Below are 26,103 nucleotides of genomic sequence, written 5' to 3'. Positions count from 1 at the left end.
CCCTCTTCCTTTCTTCCCTCCTTCCCCCACCCTCTGAAAAATCTACTTTGTTTTTAACTCTTTGATACATGCAGGGGTCCCCAGTGCCCAGGCCATGCACCCATACTGGTCTGTGGAAAAATTGTCTTCCACGAAACTGGTCCCTGGTGCCACAAAGGTTGGGGACCACTGATATTTGGGACTAGAGCTTTATAAATGGCTGGATAAGAAGCTCTGGGAACTTAGTAAATTGCGGTATGGTGTACTTTTTCTTTGTGTACCTTTTCAGTAGATGACTTTTGAGGCATGTAGTTGGGAGGCCTGGGGGACTGATCACAGGGGACCTTGGTGTTTTCCTCTAGACCAGTTGCTGGTAGATTTTCATCTTCTCAGCAATGAATAACTGTACATCATTAACATGGTCTTAATGCCTTTATCTTATTGCTGCAGATTTTTTCTTAACCTTTAACTTTTCTGGTTTCAGAATGCTGCCAACATTTCTGTATTCATTTTATCTTTACTTTTTTTTGTTTTTTTTTTAGACAGAGTCTTGCCCTGTCACCCAGGGTGGAGTGCAATAGAGGGTGAGCTTCAGCCAAGGAGTTGCAGGCTAGTGTGTTATGGTCATGCCTGTGAATAGCCACTGCAAGGCAGCCAGGGCAACATAGGGAGACTCCTCTAAAAAGAAAAAACAAACCTGAAACTGATTTTTAAAAAAATTTCTTTGGGAGGCCAAGGCAGGCAGATCATCTGTGGTTGGGAGTGCAGGACCAGCCTGACCAACATGGAGAAACCCGTCTCTACTAAAAATACAAAAAAAAATTAGCCGGGCTTCGTGGCGCATGCCTCTAATCCCTGCCTCTAATCCGCCTCCCAGGAAGTGGAGGCAGGAGAATCTCTTGAACCCGGGAGGCAGAGGTTGCAGTGAGCCGAGATAGCGCCATTGCACTCCAGCCTGAGCAACAAGAGAAAAACTCTGGGCTGGGAGCAGTGGCTCACTCCTTTAATCCCAGCACTTTGGGAGGCTGAAGCGGGTGGATCATAATGTTAGGAGTTGAAGACCAGCCTGGTGAAACCCTCAAAATACAAAATAAACGCCGTTATCCTGCCTCAGCCTCCTGAGTAGCTGGGAGTACAGGTGCCCACCACCATGCCCGGCTAATTTTTTTGTATTTTTAGTAGAGACAGGGTTTCACCGCGTTAGCCAGGATGGTCTCGATCTCCTGACATTGTGATCCGCCCGCCTTGGCCTCCCAAAGTGCTGGGATTACAGGCGTGAGCCACCGCGCCCGGTTAAGCATAAATCTTTTTACATGTGTACTCTTAATGTTTTGAGATGTGGTCTCACTCTTGCCCAAGCTGGTGTGCAGTAGCAAACACACCTCACTGCAGCCCTCACCTCCTGGGCTCAAGCAATCCTTCCACCTCTGTGTCCTGGGTAGCTGGGACTACAGGTGTGCCCACCATGCCTGGCTAATTTATTTTTTATTTTTATTTTTTTGAGACAGGGTCTTGCTCTTTCTCCCATGCTGGAGAGCAGTGGCTGGATCTTGGCTCACTGCAGCCTTTGCCTCCTGGGTTCAAGCAGTTCTCTGCCTCATCTTCCCGAGTGGCTGGGATTACAGGCACCTGCTTAACGCGCGGCTAATTGTTTTGTATTTTTAGTAGAAATGGGGTTTCACCATGTTGGCCAGGTTGGTCTTGAACTCTTGACCTCGTGATCCACGTGCCTCGGCCTCCCAAAGTGCTTGGATTACAGGCGTGAGCCACTGTGCCCAGCCCTCTTCAGCTAATTTTTTAAATGTATGAAGAGATGGGGTCTTGCCATATTGCCCAGGCTGGTCTTGAACTCTTGGGCTCAGGAAATCTTCCCACTTCAGCCTCCCAAAGTGCGGAGATTGCAGGAATACTCTATTTTCTGAAAAGGTTTATTAACTGTTTATAATACTAGCAACTTACGAATGTGCAGCACAAAATTTAACTAAAAACTTGTGTTTTAAAAAATTTAAACAAGGGCCGGGTGTGGTGGCTCACACCTGTAATCCTAGTACTTTGGGAAGCTGAGGCGGGTGGATCACCTGAGGTCAGGAGTTCAAGACCAGCCTGGCCAACATGGCGAAACCCCATTTCTACTTAAAAGTACAAAAACTAGCTGGGTGTGGTGGCATGTGCCTGTAATCCCATCTTCTGGTAGGGGCTGAGGCAGGAGAATTGCTTGAACCCGGGAGGTAGAGGTTGCCAGGAGCTGAAATCGCGCCACTGCACTCCAGCCTGGGCAACAGACCAAGACTCTGTCTCAAAAAAAAAAAAAAAAAAAAAATTAAACAGTATGTGAAATAGTTCTTCCATTTCTTTTTTTAAACGGAGTTTCGCTCTTGTTGCCCAGGCTGGAGTGCAGTCGCGCGATCTCAGCTCGCGGAAACCTCGTCCTCCCAGGATCAAGCAACTCTCCTGCCTCAGCCCCCACAGTAGCTGGGATTACAGGCATGCGCCACCATGCCTGTCTAATTCTGTGTTTTTAGTAGAGATGGGGTTTCTCTATGTTGGTCAGGCTGGTCTCGAACTCCCGACCTCAGGTGATCCATCTGCCTCGGCCTCCCAAAGTGCTGGGATTACAGGCGTGAGCCACCACGACCACCCAGTTTTTCCACTTTTGTTTTGCCTTTTTTTTTTTTTTTTTTTTCTTGAGACGGAATCTTGCTTTGTCACCTGGGCTGGAGTGCAGTGGCATGAGGTCAGCTCACTGCAACCTCAGCCTCCCAGGTTCAAGCAATTCTCCTTCCCCAGCCTCCCAAGTAGCTGGAATTACGGTCATATGCCAACACACGTGGATAATTTTTGTATTATTAGTAGAGATGGGGTTTCGCCAGGTTGGCCAGGCTGGTCTCGAACTCCTGACCTCAAGTGATCCGCTGGCCTCGGCCTCCCAAATTGCTGGGAATACAGGCATGAGCCACCGCACCTGGCCTGTTTTTCATTTCTTACTGCAAAAGATGAATTTAAATGTAAAGTCAACAGTACAACCATATGAAGTAAATAATGAAAACTACTGGCCAGGCGTGGTGGCTCACGCCTGTAATCCCAGCACTTTGGGAGGCTGAGGCGGGCAGATCATGAGGTCAGGAGATCGAGACCATCCTGGCTAACACAGTGAAACCCCATCTCTACTAAAATTACAAAAAATTTGCCGGGCATGGTGGTGGGCGCCTGAAGTCCCAGCTACACGGGAGGCTGAGGCAGGAGAATGGCGTGAACCCGGGAGGCGGAGGTTGCGGTGAGCCGAGATTGCGCCACTGCACTCCAGCCTGGGTGACAGAGCAAGACTCTATCTCAAAACAAACAAAAAAACTACTACTTACTGCCGCGAGTAACTTGTCAGTGGTTTGAGTCTTCTTTAATAACTTTTTCTTTGCTCCAGTGCCTATATATGTGTGTTTTTTTCCTTTTCTTTTCTGTCTGCCTGTCTTTTTTTTTTTTTTTTTTGACATAGTCTCGCTCTCTCGCGCAGGCTGGAGTACAGTGGGCCAGTCTGGGCTCACTGCAGCCTTGACCTCTCACGTTCCAGTGATGCTTCCACCTCAGTCCTATGCCTGGGACTGCAGTCATGCACCACCAGGCCTGGCCAATTTTTGTAGAGACAGGGTTTCGCCATGTCTTCTAGGCTGGTCTCGAACTCCTGAGTTGAAGCGATCCACCCGCGTTGGCCTCCCAAAGTGCTGGGATTACAGGCCTGAGCCTTTGCGCTTGGCCTTCCTCAGTGCATTTATGTTACGTTTTGATTAGTTGATAGTTTGAAATTCCCCTCCCCCCTTTACATGCATTCTTGAGCCTTTCGTGTTTTATTTACTTATTTTTTTGAGTTTATTGATTTATTTGGAGATGAGTCTTGTCCTGTTGCCCATGCTGGAGTGCAGTGACACAATCTCAGCTCACTGCATCCTCCACCTCCCGGGTTCAAGGGATGCTCGTGCCTCAGCCTCCCGAGTAGCTGGGTTTACAGCCACCACGCCTGGCTAATTTTTTGTGTTTTTAGTAGAGTTGGGGTTTCTCCATGTTGGTCAGACTGGTCTCGAACTCCTGACCTCAGGTGAGTCACCCGCCTCAGCCTCCAAAAGTGCTGGGATTACAGGCGTGTGCCACCACACCCGGACTAATTTTTGTATTTTTAGTAGAGGTGGAGTTTCGCCATGTTGGCCAGGCCAGTCTGTAACTCCTGACCTCAAGTGATTGTTAGCCTCCCAAAGTGCTGGGATTACAGGCGTGAGCCACTGCGCCCAGCCTCTTGGACCATTTAATCAATATCTATTTCTTTAGCATGTATGGGGAACAACTTTCCCCTTGTGAGTAATAAAATGGTTACTTATAATACCTACTATGGAAGAGTTACAGGCTAATCAGGCAAGCTGTGGCTAGAAACCAGAATGATGATTTCTAGCTTGTATAATACAGGAATTGTAGAGAAGGGGAACAAGGGATTGTGTGCTGCAGTTGTCGGGGAAAACTTGAATAGTAGGTGAGACATTAATTGGGGGATAAGATTTGGATGTTGGGAGAGTGAGGTTCTTTGGATATGTTACCAAAAGCACAGATATGGGATTAAATATATGAGATGTAAGAATGGAAAGTCTGGGTTAGAAAAAATGGAGCTGTATTCTACAAAAGGCTTTATTAGACTTAGATTCTAAACTCTGTGTTCTTTATTTAGCTCTTTCCTACATCAGGCACATTAACACCCCCACCCGTCTGGATTCCGGTTTTGTTTTTTTGTTATTTAATCTTGGAAGTGAGGCGAAGAAAAGAAATTAAACATTTAATTGAATTCATATTATATGCCAGACAATTTACTCTACAATCTCATTTTAAATTCTCATAACTCAGGGCTGGATATTCTCCATGTTATGGATGAGGAACAAGCTCCTAGAGATTATGTGGCATACTTGAGGTCAAATAGCATATGAATAAGCAGGAATGAAAATCTAGTCTGGTCTGGGCGCGGTGGCTCACGCACTTTGGAAGGCCGAGGCAGGTAGATCACCTGAGGTCACGAGTTCGAGACCAGCCTGGTCAACATCGTGAAACCTCGCCTTTACTAAAAATACAAAATTTAGCTGGACATGGTAGTGTGCGCCTGTAATCCCAGCTACTTAGGAGGCTGAGGCAGGAGACTCTTGAACCCGGGAGGCGGAGGTTGCAGTGAGCCGAGATCGCGCCAGTGTACTCCAGCCTGGGCGACAGAGTGAGGCTCCGTCTCAAAAAAAAAAAAAAAAAAAAAAAAAAGTGTAGTCTTCTAGTCTGAAACTCTTTTTGCTGTAACTGTGGTGTTTGCTGTGCTGTGGTGGTACTTTCCTGTGCTGTTTCCCAAAGTGTGTGTCATTTTTGTCTAATAAAAGTGCACATGGTATGTGGGTAATACAATAATAGTCAAAGTTAGTAGACTAGAATAGGGCCTCTTCAGAAAAGCTTCTTAGTACTTCCATTATTTTCTGTTTACAGCATTCTGGTTCTTTCACCGTACTGAACACAAAGTATAATTTACATGTCAACCAACTAATCCTGTTCATTTTACACAATTTTAAATTTTTGCTTAAATTAAAACAAGTTCCAGGAGTGTTTCCTAAATCTTGTCCAACTGTTTACCTCAAGTACTCCTTCCTTCATAACTCATCGTAACACACTCCAGGGTACATCCCAGCCTTTTGCTCATCTTAATTGAGTAGAACTAGTGATCACTATTCTTGCATTTTGTTTTTCTAAGAAAATATGATTTAAGACTCCTCAAGCTACAGATTTGACATTTTGTTACATTCTTAGATTCTTTCCATGTTATTTACTATTAGAATTAGTGTAGTTGATAGTTTTTTTCATCATTCGAATTAGAAGTTTTGCATATATGAAATCTTCTTTTGAGGCAGAGTCTTGCTTTCTTTGCCCAGGCTGGAGTGCAGTGGCGTGATCACAGCTCATTGCAGCCTTGACTTCCTGGGCTCAGTTGATCCACCCACCTCAGCCTCCAGAGTAGCTGGGACTACAAGTGTGTGCCACCACGCCCGGCTAATTTTTTATATTTTAGTAGAGACGGAGTTTTGCCGTGTTCCCCAGACTGGGCTTAGACTCCTCAGCTCAAGCAGTCTGCCCACTTCAGCCTCCCAAAGTGTTGGGATTACAGGCGTGAGGCCATGTAAAATCTGAAGTGTGTCTTAACATCCCATAGGGCTCTTAGGTGATTTGGAAGTACACTGACATGAGTATAGTCAACCTTAAAGTGATGACATCGCAAACTTTGAGCAGGCTTCAAGCAGCTGAATTAATTATGATAAAATTAAAATTGCCAAATTTGGGCAGAGATTTAATGTTTAAAAACCAGTATAATTCAGGTTAGCCATCTGAGAATGTTTCGTAACTTTCTTGGGGATCATACTGAATTTCTTTTCTTTTTTTTTTTTTTTTGAGACAGAGTTTTGCTCTTGTCGCCAGGCTGGAATGCAATGGCACGACCTTTGCTCATTGCAACTTCCTCCGCCTCCCAGGTTCAAGCGATTCTCCTGCCTCAGCCTCCCGAGTAGCTGGGATCACAGGTGTGTGCCACCATGCCCGACTAATTTTTGGTATTTTTAGTAGAGACGGGGTTTCACCATGTTGGCCAGGCCGGTCCTGAACTCCTAACCTCAGGTGATCCACCCGCCTTGGCCTCTCAAAGTGCTGGGATTACAGGCGTGAGCCGCCGTGCCTGGCCTGTACTGAATTTCTTTTATAGTAAACGAGTAGTATTGCTCCTGAAATTGTCTGAGTCAGGCTTTTTAGACATGCTTTTTAGTACAGAACTGATGCTTCCCAGATTATTTGTCAGTGTGATAGAGAAGGTGCGTGATAATCGTTTTAGAGAAAATTTTGCTCCATCTTTATATTTCTGAATAGTAACAAGAGAGTTGTCATGTGACTAGCAAGATATTGGGACCTTTTAGAAATCAGTAAGGCAGAATGTTGATTGTCATGAATTATCTGTGAATTGACTATGTTTAGTGATTGTCAAGCTTTTGCCCAATTTTATTCATTCCTTGGAGGTTTTCCAAGCTGAATCAGATTATTTGAAAGCCACACAATTCCTGAGCATTCTCATATGTCAGCCTTCTGCAGAAATGTCCTTAGTTATTTCATGGGGTCAGAAGTATCCAGTTGAAGACTGCTTCTCACATGTAAATCTAGTCATACATTTTCTGTGATGACTCCTTTTTAAGAAAATATCCACAAGGTAAATTTCTTAGTAAGTAGCACCTTGTAAGTTTCTCTCCAGCAAACTTGCATACTGTCCCCGCCAAACCATAAAAACAATTGAGACTTTTATTTTGAGACGGAGTCTCACCTCTGTTGCCCAGGCTGGAGTGCAGTGACGTGATCTTGGCTCACTGCAACCTCCGCCTCTCGGGTTCAAGCAATTCTCCTGCCTCAGCCTCTCGAGTAGCTGGGATTACAGGCACCCGCCACCATGCCCAGCTAATTTTTGTATTTTTAGTAGAGACGGGGTTTCACCATGTTGGCCAGGCTGGTCTTGAACTCCTGACCTCAGGTGATCCACCTGCCTCGACCTCCCAAAGTGCTGGGATTACAGGCGTGAGCCACTGCTTCCAGCCAGGAAGTCTTTACATAGTAAGACATTTGAGTTTGATCCAGAGGGATGATGTTTCCTAGGAAAAAGGAAAGGTCATTGGCTAATTAATTAGCCTTTATATAAAGCAAGCTCAGGACCTTTCCAGAACCTAAGTGACCGAACTCTTTCTTTTGAGAGAGAGAGTCTTGCTCTGTTGCCCAGGGTGGAGTGCAGTGGCACGATCATAGCTCACTGTGGCCTCGGACTCCTGGGCTCAAGCGATCTTCCTGTCTCAGCTTCTGGAGTAGCTGGGACTGACTACGGGTGTGAGCCACATTTCCGGTTCTGACAGAACCTTTTTATGTCAGTGCCTGATGCTGTGCCCTTTTCTTCCCTTGGTGTGATTGCTTTTACTGTTCTTGGGCTGAGGAATTTGTTTCTGTGAGCACTCTGGTTGCAAAGTCATTGAAGTGTGATGGCTAAAAGCTCAGACTCTTAAGTTAGATTGTCTGGGTTTGAGTTTGGGTTTTACCACTGTGTGACTTTAGGAACATTACTCTTAGCTTCATTTTTCTGCCTTTAAAATCAGGATTAGGGCCGGGTGTGGTAACCCACGCCTGTAATCCCACCACCTAGGGAGGCCGAGGCAGGTGGATCATCTGAGGTCAGGAGTTCGAAACCAGTCTGGCCAACATGGTGAAACCCTGTCTTTACTAAAAATATAAAAATTAGCCGGGCACGTTGGCGGGCACCTGTAGTCCCAACTACCAGGGAGGCTGGGGCAAGAGCATCACTTGAACATGGGAGATGGAGGTTGCAGTGAGATTGCACTTCAGTGTGGGCGACAGAGCTAGACTCTGTCTCAAAAAAGAAAAAAAGAAAAAAAGTTAGGGTTATGACCCTGTGTGCTTTGGTAAGAGGAACATTAATCCTGTCAGCCAGTACAGAACCTGCTCGTTTTTCCCATGACAGATTCTGAACAGTTTGCTTTTTTCCTGACCCTGAATTTCATTAGGAGCTGTAAATTGTGCCTTGTGACTTGTCAGCCTGATAGTTGGAGACCGGCTCCTTTTATGATTTTGTACTTTGTGTTTATCAGAAACTGTTGAAGCTCAGCAGAGATTTGTTTTACTACCTGGCAAGGACAGTCTTGGGAAAATCAGGTTTACTGGGATGTTGATGTAAAGATATTAGAGGTATGAAACTAAGCTTTTTGTATTCAGGAGGCTGAGGTGGGAGGATTGCTTGAGCCCAGGAGTTGGAGACCAGCCTGGACAACATACAAAGACTCCCGTCTCTTTAAGAGAAAAGAATAAAGTAAGCTTTTTTTCGGAGAGGGGTGAACCTCTAGGTGGAAAAAGAAATGCGTTTTAAGCAGGAGTGAACTTCTTTCCTTCTTTTCTTTTCTTTCTCTTTCTTTCTGTCTGTCTGTCTGTCTGTCTTTCTGTCTGTCTTTCTGTCTTCGTTCTTTCTCTCATGGTGGCAGACGCCACCATGCCTGGGTCTCAACCACATTTTAATATGTGAAACTTGTTTCTCTGGTAGAGTCACTGAAACCAGTTATTTCCCCTCTATTGTCACAGAAGCAAACAAAAGCATCCTCGTACAGATGCATTCAAATAAATATTCAAATCTGAGGCAATATGATTAAATCAAAGCACAACTCAAGTCAGATTCCCTGAGTTGTAGTCCACTGGCTTTGTGATCTGGAACAAGTTAACTTTCGTGTTCTTCAGTATATGGAGATATTCTAAAATGGGATAATACTGGTACCCACTTCAGAGGTCTGTTGAGAAGATTAAGCGCATTAATACAGCGAGGCATTTGGAACAGTGCCTATTTTAGCATGGGGGGTTTTATTTGTGAATAAGTCTGTTGAATGAGCAACATAGTTGAAATGGGGTGTTTTATTTATGAATTAGTCTGTTGAATGAACAACATAGTTGAAATGGGGTGTTTTATTTATGAATTAGTCTGTTGAATGAACAACATAGTTGAAAGAACACAACCACAAACCAAACCTCAGTTAACAAGTCAAGGGGAAAAACTTGTGACTCTACTGGCAGCAGCAGATGATGGGTGTCCCAGACACAAGCTGGTTCCATGTGGTGGATCTGTGTCTAGGCTATTACCATACAATGAAGGGAAACTTACTTGGAACTAAAGAGACTTAACTATGTTTAATTAACTTGTGAGGAGTATGTTTTTCAGAGTGGTGATTTTAATCACCCACCCTTGTCCCCAAACCATGAAAAGTCCCAGAAATTCGATTTTGTTACTCAAAATTACTGTAGCAAAACTGCCCGTGGATCCAAAAGAAGTGATTTCAACCATTTCAGTTTTTTGGTTCTTAAATTGCGATCCCACCTGCTGCAAACACATGACAGCCTTCCCCCACCCGTGAAATGCCCACATCCCACTGATAAAATACTTGCTGCAAAGGTGATTTCAGGAAATGCTAATTGTGTTGAGGGCCTTTATGTGAATATAATGGTTGGAGTTCATCCTCTACTGAGGGAGGGCTGAAGGGTGTAGTTAGTCTAGAGTTTTGGATAAATCAGCTTTTCCTATATAGTTTTGGGGTACATTATCATTAGTATTATGTTTCTGTTGCTGGTGTTAAAAGGATAAAGATGACAGTGATATTAGAAGAGAGTGTCATTGTAGTCGTTATTTGTACAAACTGGTACAAAGCACTGGTCGTAGAATGTTTGGAGAGATTGAGAAGTTGACTTTCCATACTCTTGAAGGAGTAATGTGCTTGGTAGTGTGCACCTATAGTCCCAGTTACTTGGGAGGCTGAGGTGGGAGGATCACTCGAGGCCAGGAGTTTAAGGCTACATAGTGCGCTGTGATCATGGGCCTGTGAATAGCCACTGCACGACATACAGTCAGGGCAATGTAGTGAGACCCTGTCTCTTGAAGCAATAAAAGTGTCTCCTGACTCAGTGCTACTTCTGTTCCTTAATCTGCTACCTTAAGGGATGCAGAGGGGGTTGGGGGAATTAAGAGGAGTCAGTGGGGTTTTAAAAATGAACAACTCCTACATACCAATAATGAAAAGACAAATAATTAAATATTTGGCAAAGTGTTTGAATAGATATTTCTCCAGAGAACATACGCAAAAGGTTCATAAGCACATGAAAAGATGTTCAACACTATTAGTTATCAAGGAAATGCAAATCAAAACCACAAAGAGATACAGCTTCACACCCACTAGGATGACTAGTTTAAAGAATAACTAACAAGTGTTCCTGAGGACGTGGTCAGATTAGAATCCTCTGTTGCTGGTGGGAGTGTAAAAACGGTGCCGCTCCTGTAGAAAAGTTTGGGATGTCCTTCCTCAAAAAGCTAGTTACCATGTGATCCTGAAGTTCCTTCTAGGTGTATACTGAAGTGAACTTGAAAGCATTTATTCATACAAAAACTTAAAGAATGTTCGTAGCAGCATTGTTTATAATAGTCCAAAAGTGGAAACAACCCAAATGTTCATTAACTAACGAATGGTTTTTTTTTTTTTTTTTTCCCTGAGACCAAGTCTTGCTCTGTTGCCAGGCTAGAGTTCAGTGGCACGATCTCGGGTCACTGCAACCTCCGCCTCCCGTGTTCAAGCAGTTGTCCTGCTTCAGCCTCCCGAGTAGCTGGGATTACAGACATTCGCCTAGACATCATGGCAGGCTAATTTTTGTATTTTTAGTAGAGACGGGGTTTTGCCATGTTTTGGCCAGGCTGGTCTGAACTCCTGACCTCAGGTAATCCACCTGCCTCCCAGAGTGCTGGGATTATAGGCGTGAGCCATCGCACCTGGCCTAATGAATGGATTTTTAAAGCATAGCATATCCATACAGTAGGTGAAGTACTGATGCATGCTGCACTAGGCATGAAACTTGAGACCATGCTATGGGAAAGAAGCCAGTCACAGCAGGCTCCATACGGTAGGTTCTGTTGGGAAAGAAGCCAGTCATGGGAGGCTCCATACTGTATAGTTCTGTTCGTAGGCACACCCTGTTTTATTGTGCTTCACAGATACTGCATTTTTACAAAACAAATGGAAGGTTTCTGGAACCTGCTTTGAGCAAGTCTGTTGGTGCCATTTTCCAACAGTAGGTGCTCACTTCTTGTCTCTGTTCACATTTTGGTAACTTGTGCAGTATTTCAAACTTTCCTTTTCTTTTTTTTTTTTTTTTTTGAGATGGAGTCTCACTCTGTCACCCAGGCTGGAGTGCAGTGCCACGATCTCTACTCACTACAAGCTCCGCCTCCCGGGTTCACGCAATTCTCCTGCCTCAGCCTCCCGAGTAGCTGGGACTACAGGCGCCCGCCACCATGCCTGGCTAATTTTTTATTGTATATTTAGTAGAGACGGGGTTTCACCGTGTTAGCCAGGATGGTCTCCATTTCCTGACCTTGTGATCTACCCTTCTTGGCCTCCCAAAGCGCTGGGATTACAGGCGTGAGTCCACCTCGCCCGGCCCCAAACTTTTCATTACGTGTTAATGGTGGTTATCTGTGATCAGTAATCTTTGATGTTACTGTTGTAATTGTTTTGGGGATCCGTGAACTGAGGGAAATTAATTGATAGATGTGTGTATTCCTTTTTTTGATTGTTTTTTAAGACTGAGTTTCGCTCTTGTTGCTCAGGTTGGAGTGTAAGGGCGCCATCTTGGCTCACCGCAAGTTCCGCCTCCTGAGTTCAAGCGATTCTCCTGCCTAAGCGTCCCAAGTAGCTGGGATTACAGGCACGCGCCCCCATGCCTGGCTCATTTTTTTGTATTTTTAGTAGAGACAGGGTTTCTCCATGTTGGTCAGGTGGTCTCGAACTCCCGACCTCATGTGATCTGCCCGCCATGGCCTCCCAAAGTGCTGGGATTACCACGTGAGCCACCATGCCTGGCCTGTGTTCTTTTACTATTAATTTTTGGAGACAGGGTCTCACTCTGTCACCCAGGCTGGAATGCTCACTGCAGCCTTGACCTCCCAGGCTCAAGCAATCCTCCTGCCTCAGCCTCCTGAGAAGCTGGGACGACAGGCACACATCACCATGCCTGGCTAGTTTTTGTATTTTTTGTAGAGATAGGGTCTCACCTGCTGCCCAGGCTGGTCTTGAACTCCTAGGCTCACATGATCCTCCTGCCTTCGGCCTCCCAAAGTATTGGGATTACAGGCGTGAGCTCTTGTTTGTGTTCTGACTCCCTGTCTCTCTCCCTCCCGTTAGGCTTACCTATTACCTGAAACATAACAATATTTAAATTAGGCCGATTAACAACCCTGCAATTGCTTCTAAGTGTTTAAGAGAAAGGAAAAGTCCCAGTCTCTCACTTTAAATAAAAAGGTAGAAATGATGAAGCTGAGTCAGGAAGGCTACCTTAAAAGCTGAGACACAGTCTGAAAGCTGGGCCTCTTGCACCACAGTTGTGAATGCAAGGGAAAAGTTCTTCAAGGAAATTAAAAAGTGCTACTCCAGTGAACACAGCAATGATGAGAAAGCAAAACAGCCTTCTTGCTGACAGAAAGTTTTAGTGGTCTGAATAGAAGATCAAACCTGCCATACTATTCCCTTAAGCCAAAGCCTAATTCAGACCAACCCTCTAACTCTCTTCAAATTTAAGAAAGCTGAGAGAGGTGAGAAAGCTACAGATAGAAAGCTGGAAGCTAGCAGAGGTTGATTAATAAGATTTAAGGAAAGATGCCATCTCCATTACTTAAAAAGTACAAGGTCGACTGAGCGTGGTGGCTCACGCCTGTAATCCCAGCGCTGTGGGGGCCGAGGCGGACGGATCACGAGGTCAGGAGTTTGAGACCAGCCTGGCCAACATGGTGAAACCCCGCCTGTACTAAAAATACAAAAAATTAGCTGGGCGTGGTGGCAGACGCCTGTAATCCCAGCTACTCGGGAAGTTGAGGCAGGAGAATCGCTTCAACCCAGGAGACGGAGGTTGCGGTGAGCTGAGACGTTGTGACAGCACTCCAGCCTGAGCGACAAAGTGAAATTCTGTCTCAAAAAAAAAAAAAGTACAGGGTCAAGTAACATGTGCTGATGTAGATGCTGCAGCAAATTATCCAGATTTAGCTAACATTATTGATGGTGACCACACCACATAGATTTTCAGCGTAGACAAAACAGCCTTGTATTAGAAGAAAATGCTGTCTAGGACTTTACTTAACTAGAGAGAAGTCAGTGTGTCTAGTTCCATTGGACAGGCTGATGCAGCTTCTTAGGGACTAATGCAGCTGGTGAATTTAAATTGAAACCAGTGCTCATTGACTGTTTGAAAAATTTGAGGCCTCTTTAAGAATCATGCTAAATTTACTCTGCCTGGTTTATAAATGGAACAGCAAAGCCTGTAAGACAGCACTTCTGTTTACAGCATGGTTTTCTGAATATCTTAAGCCCACTGTTGAAGCTTGGTACTCAGAAAAAAAAAAATTCCCTTCAATGTATTACTGCACATTGAAAATGCACCGAGGTTGGGTGCAGTGGTGCACATTTGTAATTTCAGCACTTTGGGAGGCCGAGATGGGTGGGTCACATGAGCACAAGAGTTCAAGACCAGCCTGAGGAACATGGCAAAACCCTGTCTTTACAAAAAAATAATAAAAATTAGCTGGACGTAATGGCGTACACCTGTAGTCCCAGCTACTCAGGAGGCTGAGGTTGGAGGATCGCTTGAGCTGGGGAGGTTGAGGCTGTAGTGAACTGAGATGGTGCCACTGTATCATCTTGGGTGACAGAGTGTGACTGTTTCAAAACACACACACACCACCACACACTCACACACGGTACTTGGTCACCCTGGAGCTCTGATGGAGTTGTGTAAGGAGAGCAATGTTTTTTGATTTTTTATTTTTTGAGAAGGAGTCTCGCTGTGTCGCCCAGGCTGGAGTGCAGTGGCACTATCTCAGCTCACTGCAAGCTCCGCCTCCCGGGTTCACACCATTGTCCTGCCTCAGCCTCCTGAGTAGCTGGGACTACAGGCGCCCGCCACCATGCCCGGCTGATTTTTTTTTGCATTTTTAGTAGAGATGGGGTTTTCACCTTGTTAGCCAGGATGGTCTCCATCTCCTGACCTTGTGATCTGCCCACCTCGGCCTCCCAAAGTGCTGGGATTACTAGGCGTGAGCCACTGCTCCCAGCCTGCAATGTTGTTTTTATGCCTGTTAACACAGCAGGCGGGCAGATCACCTGAGGTCAGGAGTTTAAGACCAGCCTCACCAACATGCTGAAACCCCGTCTCTACTAAAAATAGAAAAGTTAGCTGGGCATGGTGGTGTCCACTTGTAGTCTCAGCTACTTGGGAGGCTGAGGCAGGAGAATTGCTTGAACCCTGGAGGCAGAGGCTGCAGTGAGCCGAGATTGTGCCACTGCCTGGGCTACAGAGCAAGACACTGCCTCAAAAACAAAAAACAAAAAGTTGTTCTGGCCGGGCGCGGTGGCTCATGCCTGTAATCCCAGCACTTTGGGAGGCCAAGGTGGGCGGATCACAAGGTCAGGAGATCAAGACCGTCCTGGCTAACATGGTGAAACCCCGTCTCTACTAAAAATACACACGAAAAAATTCACTGGGCATGGTGACGGGCGCCTGCAGTCCCAGCTACTCAGGAGGCTGAGGCAGGAGAATGGCATGAACCTGGGAGGCGGAGCTTGCAGTGAGCCGAGATCACGCCACTGCACTCCAGCCTGGTGACAGAGCAAGACTCCGTCTCAAAAAAAAAAAAAAAAAGTTTTTCTGTGGGTAAATGCTGTCCAACAGCGTCAGATGCTACAGAGAAATCATGCAGGAAAGGAAAAGTCCATCAACATGGCAGACTTCATTGTCTTGCCACGGCCACTCCAGCCTTCAGCAGCCATCACCCTAATCAGTCAGTAGCCATCAACATCAAGGCAAAAACCTTCCAACAGCAAAATATTATCACTTGCTGAAGGCTCAGATGAGCATTAGCATTTATTAGCAATAAGGTGTTTTTAAATTAAGTTATGTACAGTTTAGACATAATGCTGTTGTACACTTAATAGATTACAGTGTAGTTTAAACATAACTTTTCTATGCACTGGGAAACACAAAAATTCATGTGACTTGCTTTATTGCAATATTTTTTTTTGCAGTGCTCTGGAACTGAACCCGCAGTATCTTCCAAGGTATGCCCGCACCTGAAATGTGCATAAGAGACAAGTGTGTAGAGGCGGAAAATAGATTGGTGGTTGACCGGGCTGGGGTTCGGGTACATGGGAAGTGATGGTTAATGGGTTTCGGGCTTTTCTTTTTGAAGTGATGAAAATCTAAAATTATGATGATTGCAGAATTCTGTGAATATACTAAAAACCATTGAATGGTACAGTTTATTTTTTGGAGACGGAGTCTCTCTCTGTTACCCAGGCTGTAGTGCAGTGGAGCCATCTCGGGTCACTGCAACCTCCGCCTCCCGGGTTCAAGCAAATCTCTTGCCTCAGCCTCCTGGTTAGCTGGGACTACAGGCGCCTGCCACCATGCCCAGCTAATTTTTGTATTTTTAGTAGAGACGGGGTTTTACCATGTTGGCCAGGCTGTTCTTGATCTCCTGACCTCATGATCCACCCACCTCGGCCTCCCAAGGTTTACAGGGGTGAGCCCCTGCTCCTGGCCGAATAGTACACTTTAAATGGGTGAATTGTTAGGTAGGGGAATTATATATAAATAAAGGTATTATTAAAGGGATAATTGTTGCTTCTATAATTTTACCACACAGTCTGTGCATTGTTTTGTGTATATGTAAAAATGAAGGCATTTATGCTTGAATCTGGAACAGTAGAGTATCACTGAGTGTTACAAATATATTTCTCTTTGCATTATAAAAATGCTAAGTCTTCGTTGTTGAAAATTTGTAAAGCACAGAAATTTGAACAAAATTAAATCATAAGGAATAATATTCGAGATATGTAACTTAAATTTTTGGTAGTATTTGATGTCTGCATAGTTTTTCTGTGTGTAATATTGTAAAGCCTTAAAAGAATTAATGGCACTGTTTTTGTGTAGCTGGGTTGCTTAAGATTTACTTTGCGATCAGTTTAGAAAGTTTAATTACAGGCTTACCTCTGAGTTACGTTTGACTTGCTGATTTTTGAGAATTAAACTAGTATGGAGGTGCGATCACCTATTCCACTGCTTCTAAATTTAGACTGTTTCGTGACTGTGGTTTAGAAAACAAAATTGGGCATGTTTCAAATGAATGCTTTCAGACTCCTACAAATGAATTAATGAGTGGTCTTATTACCATATTGTAATACTTTTTTTTTTTTTTTTTTTTTTGAGACAGAGTGTCACTCTGTCGCCTAGGCTGGAGTGCAATGGCGCGATCTCAGCTCAGTGCAACCCCCGTCTCCGGGGTTCAAGCGATTCCCCTGCCTCAGCCTCCCGAGTAGCTGGCACTACAGATGCCTGCCACCACGCCTGGCTAATTTTTGTATTTTTCTTTTTCTTTTTTTTCCTTTTTTTGAGATGGAGTTTCGCTCTTGTTGCCCAGACTGGAGTACAGTGGCGCGATCTTCACTCAGTGCAACCTCCGCCTCCCGAGTTCAAGCGATTCTCTCGCCTCAGCCTCGAGTAGCTGGGATTACAGGCATGTGCCACCACATCCGGCAAATTTTTTTGTATTTTTAGTTTCTCCATGCTGGTCAGGCTGGTCTCGATCTCCCGACCTCAGGTGATCTGCCTGCCTCGGCCTCCCAAAGTGCTGGGATTACAGGCGTGAGTCACCGTGCCTGGCCTAATTTTTGTATTTTTAGTAGAGACGGGGTGTCACCATGTTGGCCAGGCTGGTCTTGAACTCCTGACCTGCCTCGGCCTCCCAAAGTGCTAAGATGACAGGTGTGAGCCACAGCACCCGACATGTCATCCTTCTTTAATGGTTCAGAATTGCATTTAAAAAATCAGCTTGAGGTGTACAGTTAAACGTGCCACTTTTACATGTACAATTCTGTGAGCTGTCCTTTGCACAAAAGCCCCTCAGTTCACCTCTGTACCTTGATAACCATTTGCTGTCTTTTTAGTGTTTTTTGCAATTTGATATAAATGGAATGATAAAATCCTTTTAATCTGACTCTTTTCACTTAATATGATGTTTTTCAGATTCTTCCATGTTGTTGCTTGTATCAGTTAATTATTTTTCTCCCCTACCCTCTCCTCTTCTCTTTCTGGACACAGGGTCTCTCGCTTTGTCGTCCAAGCTGGAGTACAGCGTTAGGATTATACAAAGTAATTGTGGTTTTTGCTGGCAAAATGCGCAATTACTTTTGTACCAACCTAATAGCTCACTGCAGGCCTGAATTCCTGGGGTCAAGCAGTTCTCTTGCCTTAGCCTCCTGAGTAGTTGAGACCGCAGGCACACACCACCACACCCAGCTAATTTTTGTAGAGGCAGAGTCTCACCATGTTGCCCAGGTTGGTCTCAGACTACTGGGCTCAAGTAATCCTCCTGTCTTGGCCTCCCCAAATGCTGGGATTACAGATGTGAGCCACTGTGCATGGACAGTTAATTCTTTATTTTTGAGTGGTATCCCATCTTACATATGTGAACATCATTTCCCCTCTGGATGCACATTTGAGTGGTTTCCACTTTTTGGCTATTATGAATAGAGTTGCTGTGAGTGAGTGTGTAAAAGTCTTTGTAAAGATTATTTTTCTTCTGGATGATGCATAGAATTAGGATTGCTGAGTCATATGGTACATGCTTATTAAAACATTGCCGAATTTTTTTCAAAGAGACTTTACAAAATACGGCTTAATTTTTTTTTATATTCCCGAAAGGATTAATTTTTGAAACAAACATATTTTCCTGGATACATTAGGCACACTCCCCTTAATTTAGTAGTGTTTTGGTTTTTGTTTTGTGTTTTTTTTTTTGAAACGGAGTCTCACTCTGTCACCCAGACTGGAATGCAGTGGTGCAATCTCAGCTCACTGCAACCTCTGCCTCCCAGGTTCAAGCAGTTCTCCTGCCTCAGCCTTCCTGGTAGCTGGGATTACAAGCGTGCACCACCATGCCCAGCTAATTTTTGTATTTTTAGTAGAGACGGGTTTCACCATGTTGGCCAGGCTGGTCTCGAAATCCTGACCTCAGGCGATCCACCCACCTTGGCCTCCCGAAGTGCTGAGATTACAGGTGTGATCCACCGTGCCCGTCCAATTTAGTAGTGTTTTATGAAGTCACCATCTCTTTCATACCTATTAGTTAAGGTATGCTTATGCTTAGGGTGTTAATGAAAGCTAAGGATGCTTATTTAAATGCAGATTCTTTCTTTTTGTTTTTTTTGAGATGGAGTCTGCTCTGTCGCCCCAGGTGGCATACAGTGGGGCGATCTCAGCTGCAATCTCTGCCTCCTGGGTTCAAGCAATTCTGCTGCCTCAGCTTCCCAAGTAGCTGTGATTACAGGCGCGCACCACCAAACGCAGCTAATTTTTGTATTTTTAGTAGAGACCGTTTGACCACGTTGGCCAGGCTGGCCTTGAATTCGTGACCTCAAATGATCTGCCCACCTTGGCCTCCCACAGTTCTGGGATTATATGCATGAGCCACTGCATCCAGCCTATTTTTATTTTTATTTTTATTTTATTTATTCTTTTTTTTTTTTTTTTTGAGGTGGAGTCTCTGTTGCTGGGCTGGAGTGCAGCGGCATGATCTTGGCTCACTGCAGTCTCCACCTCCTGGGTTCAAGCAATTCTCCTGTCTCAGTCTCTAGAGTACCTGGGACTACAGGCGTGCATCACCACGCCCAGCTAATTTTTGTATTTTTAGTAGAGACAGTGTTTCACCATGTTGGCCAGGATAGTCTTTATCTCTTGACCTCGTGATGCGCCCACCTCGGCCTGCCAAAGTGCTGGGATTTACAGGCACGAGCCACTGTGCCCAGCCTCTATTTTTATTTTTTAGAGACAGGGTCTCGAACTCCTGAGCTCAAGTGATTCTCCTGCCTCAGTTCTCAAAGTGCTAGGGGTATGAGCCACTTCCTCCTGGCCCTAAAATGCAGATTCTTGAGTCTCATCACCAAAGATTGAAACGTGGGTAATGTTGGAGAGCGACATGGTAATATGGCATCAAAAATAAGTTTTTATTAATGTATTTATTCAGTTACTTTTTCTTGTGCTGTTTGTGGCGCTTTGCATTCACATGCCGTTGTGTTTCCCTATGCTTGCGGTAGATGCCAAGGCTTTTCTGGGCCCCTTTCTTTGCTCGCCACCTAGTGGTAACAAGTAGGAATCATCAGAAGTTTTACCAATGAAGGAGCTTCATACGAGGAAGGATAGAAAACATCCACAGTCTGTTGGTGGCCAACCATATACTCTGTATATTTTTGCTATATCAACAAATTCCCCTTCCTTTTGTATTTTTGGAAATACTATTTATTTGTGAGACAATACATTTTAGAACCTGTAAATTCTTAATCTTTCTCTTAAACTGGCAGCTCATTTTTTTTTTGCTGGAAAATAATTAGGTGTGCCTAATTACCTTATTTTATGAGAGGTGCTTTCAGACCACACTAAATTATATTAGATAGTATATGAAGTCTTTCTCATTCCATCGAACTGACCTTCTGGAGTCTTTGTATTGGCTCTTAGTTTGGTTTCCTTTACATGTTTTTGGCTTTTTACTCATATTAGTTTTGATGATTATGAAATTATTTTTGTTAAAATTTTTTTTCGCAGTAGCTTGACAGAAAAAAATCTACTTTGAAAGGAATATGTTAAGAAAACTTCAAATTTGTAAGGTCTGACCTTTCCTTTTCCCATACAGAAATGGTGGAGTCAATGAAGAAAGTAGCAGGGATGGATGTGGAGCTGACAGTTGAAGAAAGAAACCTCCTATCTGTTGCATATAAGAATGTGATTGGAGCTAGAAGAGCCTCCTGGAGAATAATCAGCAGCATTGAACAGAAAGAAGAAAACAAGGGAGGAGAAGACAAGCTAAAAATGATTCGGGAATATCGGCAAATGGTGAGATTGTTGTGCCATCATCCCCCCTTATCCACAGTTTGAGTTACCTGTAGGACGGTACACTTAAGATTTTGAGAGAAAAGGAGACTACATTCATATAACTTGTATTACAGTATGTTATAATGTTTCTGATACTGATCTTTGTGCCTGGTTTATAAGTTAAACTTACCCGTGGCTATGCATGAGGACAAAACATAGTCTGTATCAGGTTTGGTATTATCCATGGTTTCATCACATCCACTGGCAGGTCTCAATGGATCCCTCTTAGATAAGGGCGAACTATTGTATTTTCAAGCAAAATGATGACTGTTTTTAAAAAAAATATGGTGGGTTGGCCAGGCGCGGTGGCTCAGGCCTGTAATCCCAGCACTTTGGGAGGCCGAGGCGTGCGGATCACGAGGTCAGGAGATCGAGACCATCCTGGCTAACATGGTGAAACCCCGTCTCTACTAAAAATACAAGAAATAAGCTGGGCGTGGTGGCGGGAGCCTGTGGTCCCAGCTACTCGGGAGGCTGAGGCAGGAGAATGGCGTGAACCCAGGAGGCGGAGCTTGCAGCGAGCCAAGATCGCACTGCTGCACTACAGCCTGGGTGACAGAGCGAGACTCCATCTAAAAAAAAAAAAAGCACCCAAAAAACCAATATATTGGGTTAATTTGTCTGATTCCTCCTTTTTTTTTTCCCCTGAGGATTATTTATTGAAGTTATTTGACATACTGTGGATGTATATACATATATAAAATGTTTCTTATTGTAGGTCTTGTTAAAAAAAGTTGGACAGCCATCACTGTAATGCAGCAGTTTTCAATTAGAGGTGCTTTTGTCCTTCAGAGAACGTTTGACAATGTCTAGAAATATTTTTGATTGTTACAACTTCTGGAGGGTGTTCCTAGCATCTATTTGGGGTGGGGACTGGGGTGCTGCTAACCATTCTACTGTGCACAGCACGGGCCCCACACCAAACTGTCAGTAGTGCTGCTATTGAGTAACTGATTCTAGTGAAGAGACAGGCACGTAAACACATGAAAGAACAGGGAAGAGAATTACAGGGCAGGTGGAAAGTGAGGTTGGTTGGGGGAGGGAAGGGTGGGGGAACCACAGTTACTGACTCGTCAGCTGTACTGGGCACTGTCCTGAGTAGAGAAATATTTTTGTTATATGTATTTGTGCAAGGTAGTACATGAAATCTTTAAAATGGCACTGGAAGGGGGAGGTATTATTCCAACCTATGAATGCACAAACCAGGGTTTTGAGTGTTTGACATACCTGAGGTCACGTAGAAAGTTGTGAGCTGGGGCCGTGCGTGGTGGCTCATGCCTGTAATCCCAGCACTTTGGGAGGCCGAGGCGGGCAGGTACCTGAGGTCAGGAGTTCGAGAGCAGCCTGACCAACATGGTGAAACCCCGTCTCTACTAAAAATACAAAAATTAGCCAGGCATGGTGGCGGGCACCTGTAATCCCAGATACTCGGGAGGCTGAGACAGGAGAATCGCTTGAACCCAGGGGGCGGAGGTTGCAATGAGCCAACGTCGAGCCACTGCACTCCATCCAGCTTTGGCAACAAGAGGGAAACTCTGAATCAAAGAAAGAAAAAGTCAAAAATAAAGAGTCCAGATGTCCTGATGAGTCCCTAAATAGAAATAATAAGAGAAGAGGAACTGAAAAAGGAAGCCACGGGCCAAGAGTGGAGTGTTGCAATTCAGACTTCTAGTATGGAGCAGCACGGTCATGGGTGTGGACAAGTGAAAGTCTTGGAGTAGAGAGCAAAGAACTCTGTTGAATGGAACATGGCTGCACCATACCTTGGTGTGATCTCAGGTATTGGATGGGTTTCCTGTGGATACTCGGTGAATCTGGGAGAAGGGTGTAGAGATCTATTGATGACAAAAACTGAGAAATGTAGCTTGTGAGGAGGAAGGGTTTGGAGTAATAGGAGAGCAGTCATTGAGTATGCAAGGAGCTAGGAGAACTTAGAAGTCTTCCTTCTCCTAGACCAGTCTCTATTGGAAAAGCTGTCAGGGATGTGGTTTATTCAGAAAGTAGTTTTGCTTGGGATAAGGATGTGATTATAGAAGAAAAAGTGAGAGAATTTTCTGCAGTGAAACGGAGGTTCCAGGGGCATGGAGAGGACCCTCATGAAAGGTTCAGCAGTAGTGCTGCATGAGTTAATAGCAAACAGGAAGCAAGCTGAGGATGTGCGTTGAGAGGTGGTGTGCGCGTTCAGTGTGATCAGTGGATAGAGATGGGTGGCAGTAGCTACTTTGGTAGATAGGTTTTCGGTGTTTTAATAGTTACGGATCTCTGCCACTAAAGGAATTGCCTGGTGAATGTTGTTAAGGATGTGAGTGCTGAAGGCAAACTGCCTGGGTTTAAATTTTGATTCTGTCCCTTGTAGCCTGCCTGGGTTCAAATCCTAGCTCTGCTTATTAAATTCTTATTTAATTGTTGATCTTAGAGCAATGTCTTTACGTTGCTACCTTGTGAAAGAAGGTAATTCACGTAATTGACCAGCATTTACCAAGAAGCATCAGTGTTCAGTTTTAGTCATTGGTAATTCTGTAGCTGTACTGTGGTACTGTGAAGGGGGTGTGGGGGCTGGCGTGTGTGCGTGCCTGCATGTGTGTGTAACAATAGGCAGCATGCAGAAGGGAAAAGATACTTTTTATAACCTAGAGGCAGCTTTTCTCTGCTTTTGTGTCAAGAAGGAAGAAGGGAGTTTGGAGAGGGATACAAATTCTTTTTAATACTAAGCTCTCTACCTCAAAACCAGAGATAGAATATGTAATAATTTGTAGAATTTCTAGACTTAATCTGATTTTTAAAAAAATTTATTTTTTTTTTTAGGTTGAGACTGAGCTAAAGTTAATCTGTTGTGACATTCTGGATGTACTGGACAAACACCTCATTCCAGCAGCTAACACTGGCGAGTCCAAGGTTTTCTATTATAAAATGTAGGTTCTATACTAGAAGGGAAAATGTAAGATTGAAAGTTGGTCCTTTTAGAACCATAACTTTGTTCTATGTAGGTTTTCAACTTTTGTTTAAGAATAATTGTTCAATGTTAGAAGGATAGTTAATACTGGAATGAAAAGATGGGCTGTTATGAAAATGTATTAGCTTTTGCTTATTTATATTCTTTTGTTTTTGTGAGGCCTATCCCATTCCCCTCCCCCAAATGGCATACATTTCACAGTGCTTAGTATTATATATAGAAATTTTATTTTATGATTAACAAACTGTCATGCCATTCCTTGGAACCACTTGCTTGTTTAATTCTGGTCTATCAGGTGATAATTTTATTAATTTTTAGAGGCTCCTCAGTTAATTTCCTTGGGATTTTTGCTTATATTTAGTAATATGAAATGTCTAAGGAAAAAAACGAAACGAAGCCAGTTATTCCTGAGAGTGTTTAAAATTATTGAAGTACACCTAATTGTTACATATATTTTTGTCACATTTTATATAATATAGAACAATTTTAGCTTATTTTCCTTTAAAAATCGATCCTAGTTTAAATTTTTTTTTTTAATTTTGGTTTTGTTTTAGGAAAGGGGACTACCACAGGTATCTGGCAGAATTTGCCACAGGAAACGACAGGAAGGAGGCTGCGGAGAACAGCCTAGTGGCTTATAAAGCTGCTAGTGATATTGCAATGACAGAACTTCCACCAACGCATCCTATTCGCTTAGGTCTTGCTCTCAATTTTTCCGTATTCTACTACGAAATTCTTAATTCCCCTGACCGTGCCTGCAGGTAAGTTGTGGGGAAGAACAGCAGCGCTCAGCGTGAAAGTTATGGGGGGGCTGTTTGGGTTTTCCGTGTTGTTTCTTGGGCCTGCCTTTGTAGACTTGGCTGCATAGTAATTCTTTTGGCTCTTACTGAAACTACTTTGGATAGTATTAAAACAGACCTGTCTCAACCCACTAGCACAGCAGTCAGGATAATTATTTTGATGTGGGATATTTTTGTTGCTGGTAGATTGAAATCTAACATGTTAAAATGAGTAGAGGAAGGAAATGAGAGGAATTAGAATTATTTTAATTTTTGTATATTAGTTTTCAGTCTTTTTTTAAATTTGAGACCATGTCTCACTCTGTCTCCCAGGCTGGAGTGCAGTGGCGCCATCTCAGATCACTGCAGCCTTCACCTCCTGGGTTCAAGTGATTCTCCTGTCTCAGCCTCCTGAATAACTGGAGTTACAGGGGCCTGCCACCATGCCCAACTAATTTTTTTTGTATTTTTGGTAGAGACGGTGTTTCACCATTTTGGCTAGGCTGTCTGGAACTCCTGACCTCAAGTGATCCGCCCGCCTTTGCCTCCCAAAGTGCTGAGATTACAACAAGCATGAGCCACCATACCCAGCCAGTGTTCTGTTTCTATGGGCATGTTTTTAATAGTTACTCTCATAGCAAACATAATTTTATATTTTCTGTTTTAGCATAAACAAGTTTCAGTCTTACTAATGTGTGTTAAACTGTTCCCCCATTTATACTTCAGCTTGTTCCCAGTTTTTGATAATGTAGATAAATATGTAAGGAATATTTATACGTACATAACTTTTTACTTTTAAAAAGTTGTGATAGCCTGGGTGCAGTGGCTCATGCCTGTAATCCCAGCACTTTGGGAGGCTGAGGTGGGTGGGTCACCTGAGATCAGGAGTTTGATACCAACCTGACCAACATGGTGAAACTCTGTCTCTATTAAAAATACAAAATTAGCCGGGTGTGGTGGTGCATGCCTGTAATCCCAGTTACTCGGGAGGCCGAGACAGGAGAATTGTTTGAACCCAGGAGGCGGAGGTTGCGGTGAGCCTCGATTGCACCAGTACACTGTAGCCTGGGCGACACAGTGAGACTTTTTTCAAATCTCTCTCTCTGTCTCCTCCTCTCTCCCCACCCCCCCCCGCCTGGGCGACAAAGCGAGACTTTTACACACACACACACACACACACACACACACACACACACACACACACACAACAATTTAGTGGCACCGAATACATTGACAGTGTTGTGTAATCACCACTATTTGAAAACTTTCTCTTCACCCCACCCAAAGTGAATTATAGCCATTAAACATTCCCCTCTCCCTAGCTGCTAGTAACTTTTATTTTACGTTGTCACTATGAATTTGGCCCATTCTAGATACCTCATGTAAGTGGGATCATATAATATTTGTCCTTTTGTGGCTGTCTTTATTTCATCTAGTGTAATGTTTTTATCCATGTAAAAGCATGGATCAGAGCTTCAGTCCTTTTAGTGACTGAATTCACACAATTCATTTTATGTATTTTGCACACATTGTTTAGTCATTAAACTTTTGGTGGTCAGTGGGTTTCCACCTTTTTCCTATGGTGAGTACAATGCTGCTATGAAAATGGATGCGCTAAGTATTTGCTTGAGTCCTTGTATTTAACCTCACCTTGAGGTGGAATTGGGACTGAAAATTTTGTGTGTAACTTTTTTTTCCAGACAGGATCTTGTTCTGTCTCTGCAGTTGTGCACTCATAGCTCACTGCAGCCTTGGCTTCCTGGGCTCAGCCGATTCGCCTACCTGAGCCTTCCAAGTAGCTGT

The 26,103-nt window shown here is 43.9% G+C and overlaps 1 protein-coding gene across 2 annotated transcripts in view; it reads left to right on the top strand.

Annotated features, from left to right (window-relative positions):
- The window catches only part of YWHAE (tyrosine 3-monooxygenase/tryptophan 5-monooxygenase activation protein epsilon), a 55,302-nt gene that overhangs the window by 14,849 nt on the left and 14,350 nt on the right, over positions 1-26,103 (top strand). Inside the window, exons 2-5 of one of the 2 annotated variants that reach the window (XM_008969937.4) lie at positions 15,669-15,701; positions 20,330-20,529; positions 23,374-23,480; positions 24,076-24,282. In XM_008969937.4, the coding sequence (XP_008968185.1) occupies positions 20,332-20,529; positions 23,374-23,480; positions 24,076-24,282 (512 nt within the window). In that variant the 5' untranslated portion in view covers positions 15,669-15,701; positions 20,330-20,331. The remainder of the gene's footprint in view (positions 1-15,668; positions 15,702-20,329; positions 20,530-23,373; positions 23,481-24,075; positions 24,283-26,103) is intronic. The other variant, XM_003816836.5, reaches the window with a different exon arrangement.

The sequence above is a fragment of the Pan paniscus genome, chromosome 19 (assembly GCF_029289425.2).
Source record: "Pan paniscus chromosome 19, NHGRI_mPanPan1-v2.0_pri, whole genome shotgun sequence".
Lineage (NCBI taxonomy): Eukaryota > Metazoa > Chordata > Mammalia > Primates > Hominidae > Pan > Pan paniscus.
The sequence above is the reverse complement of the archived record's forward strand: the minus strand, read 5'-3'. Positions and strand labels throughout refer to the sequence as shown.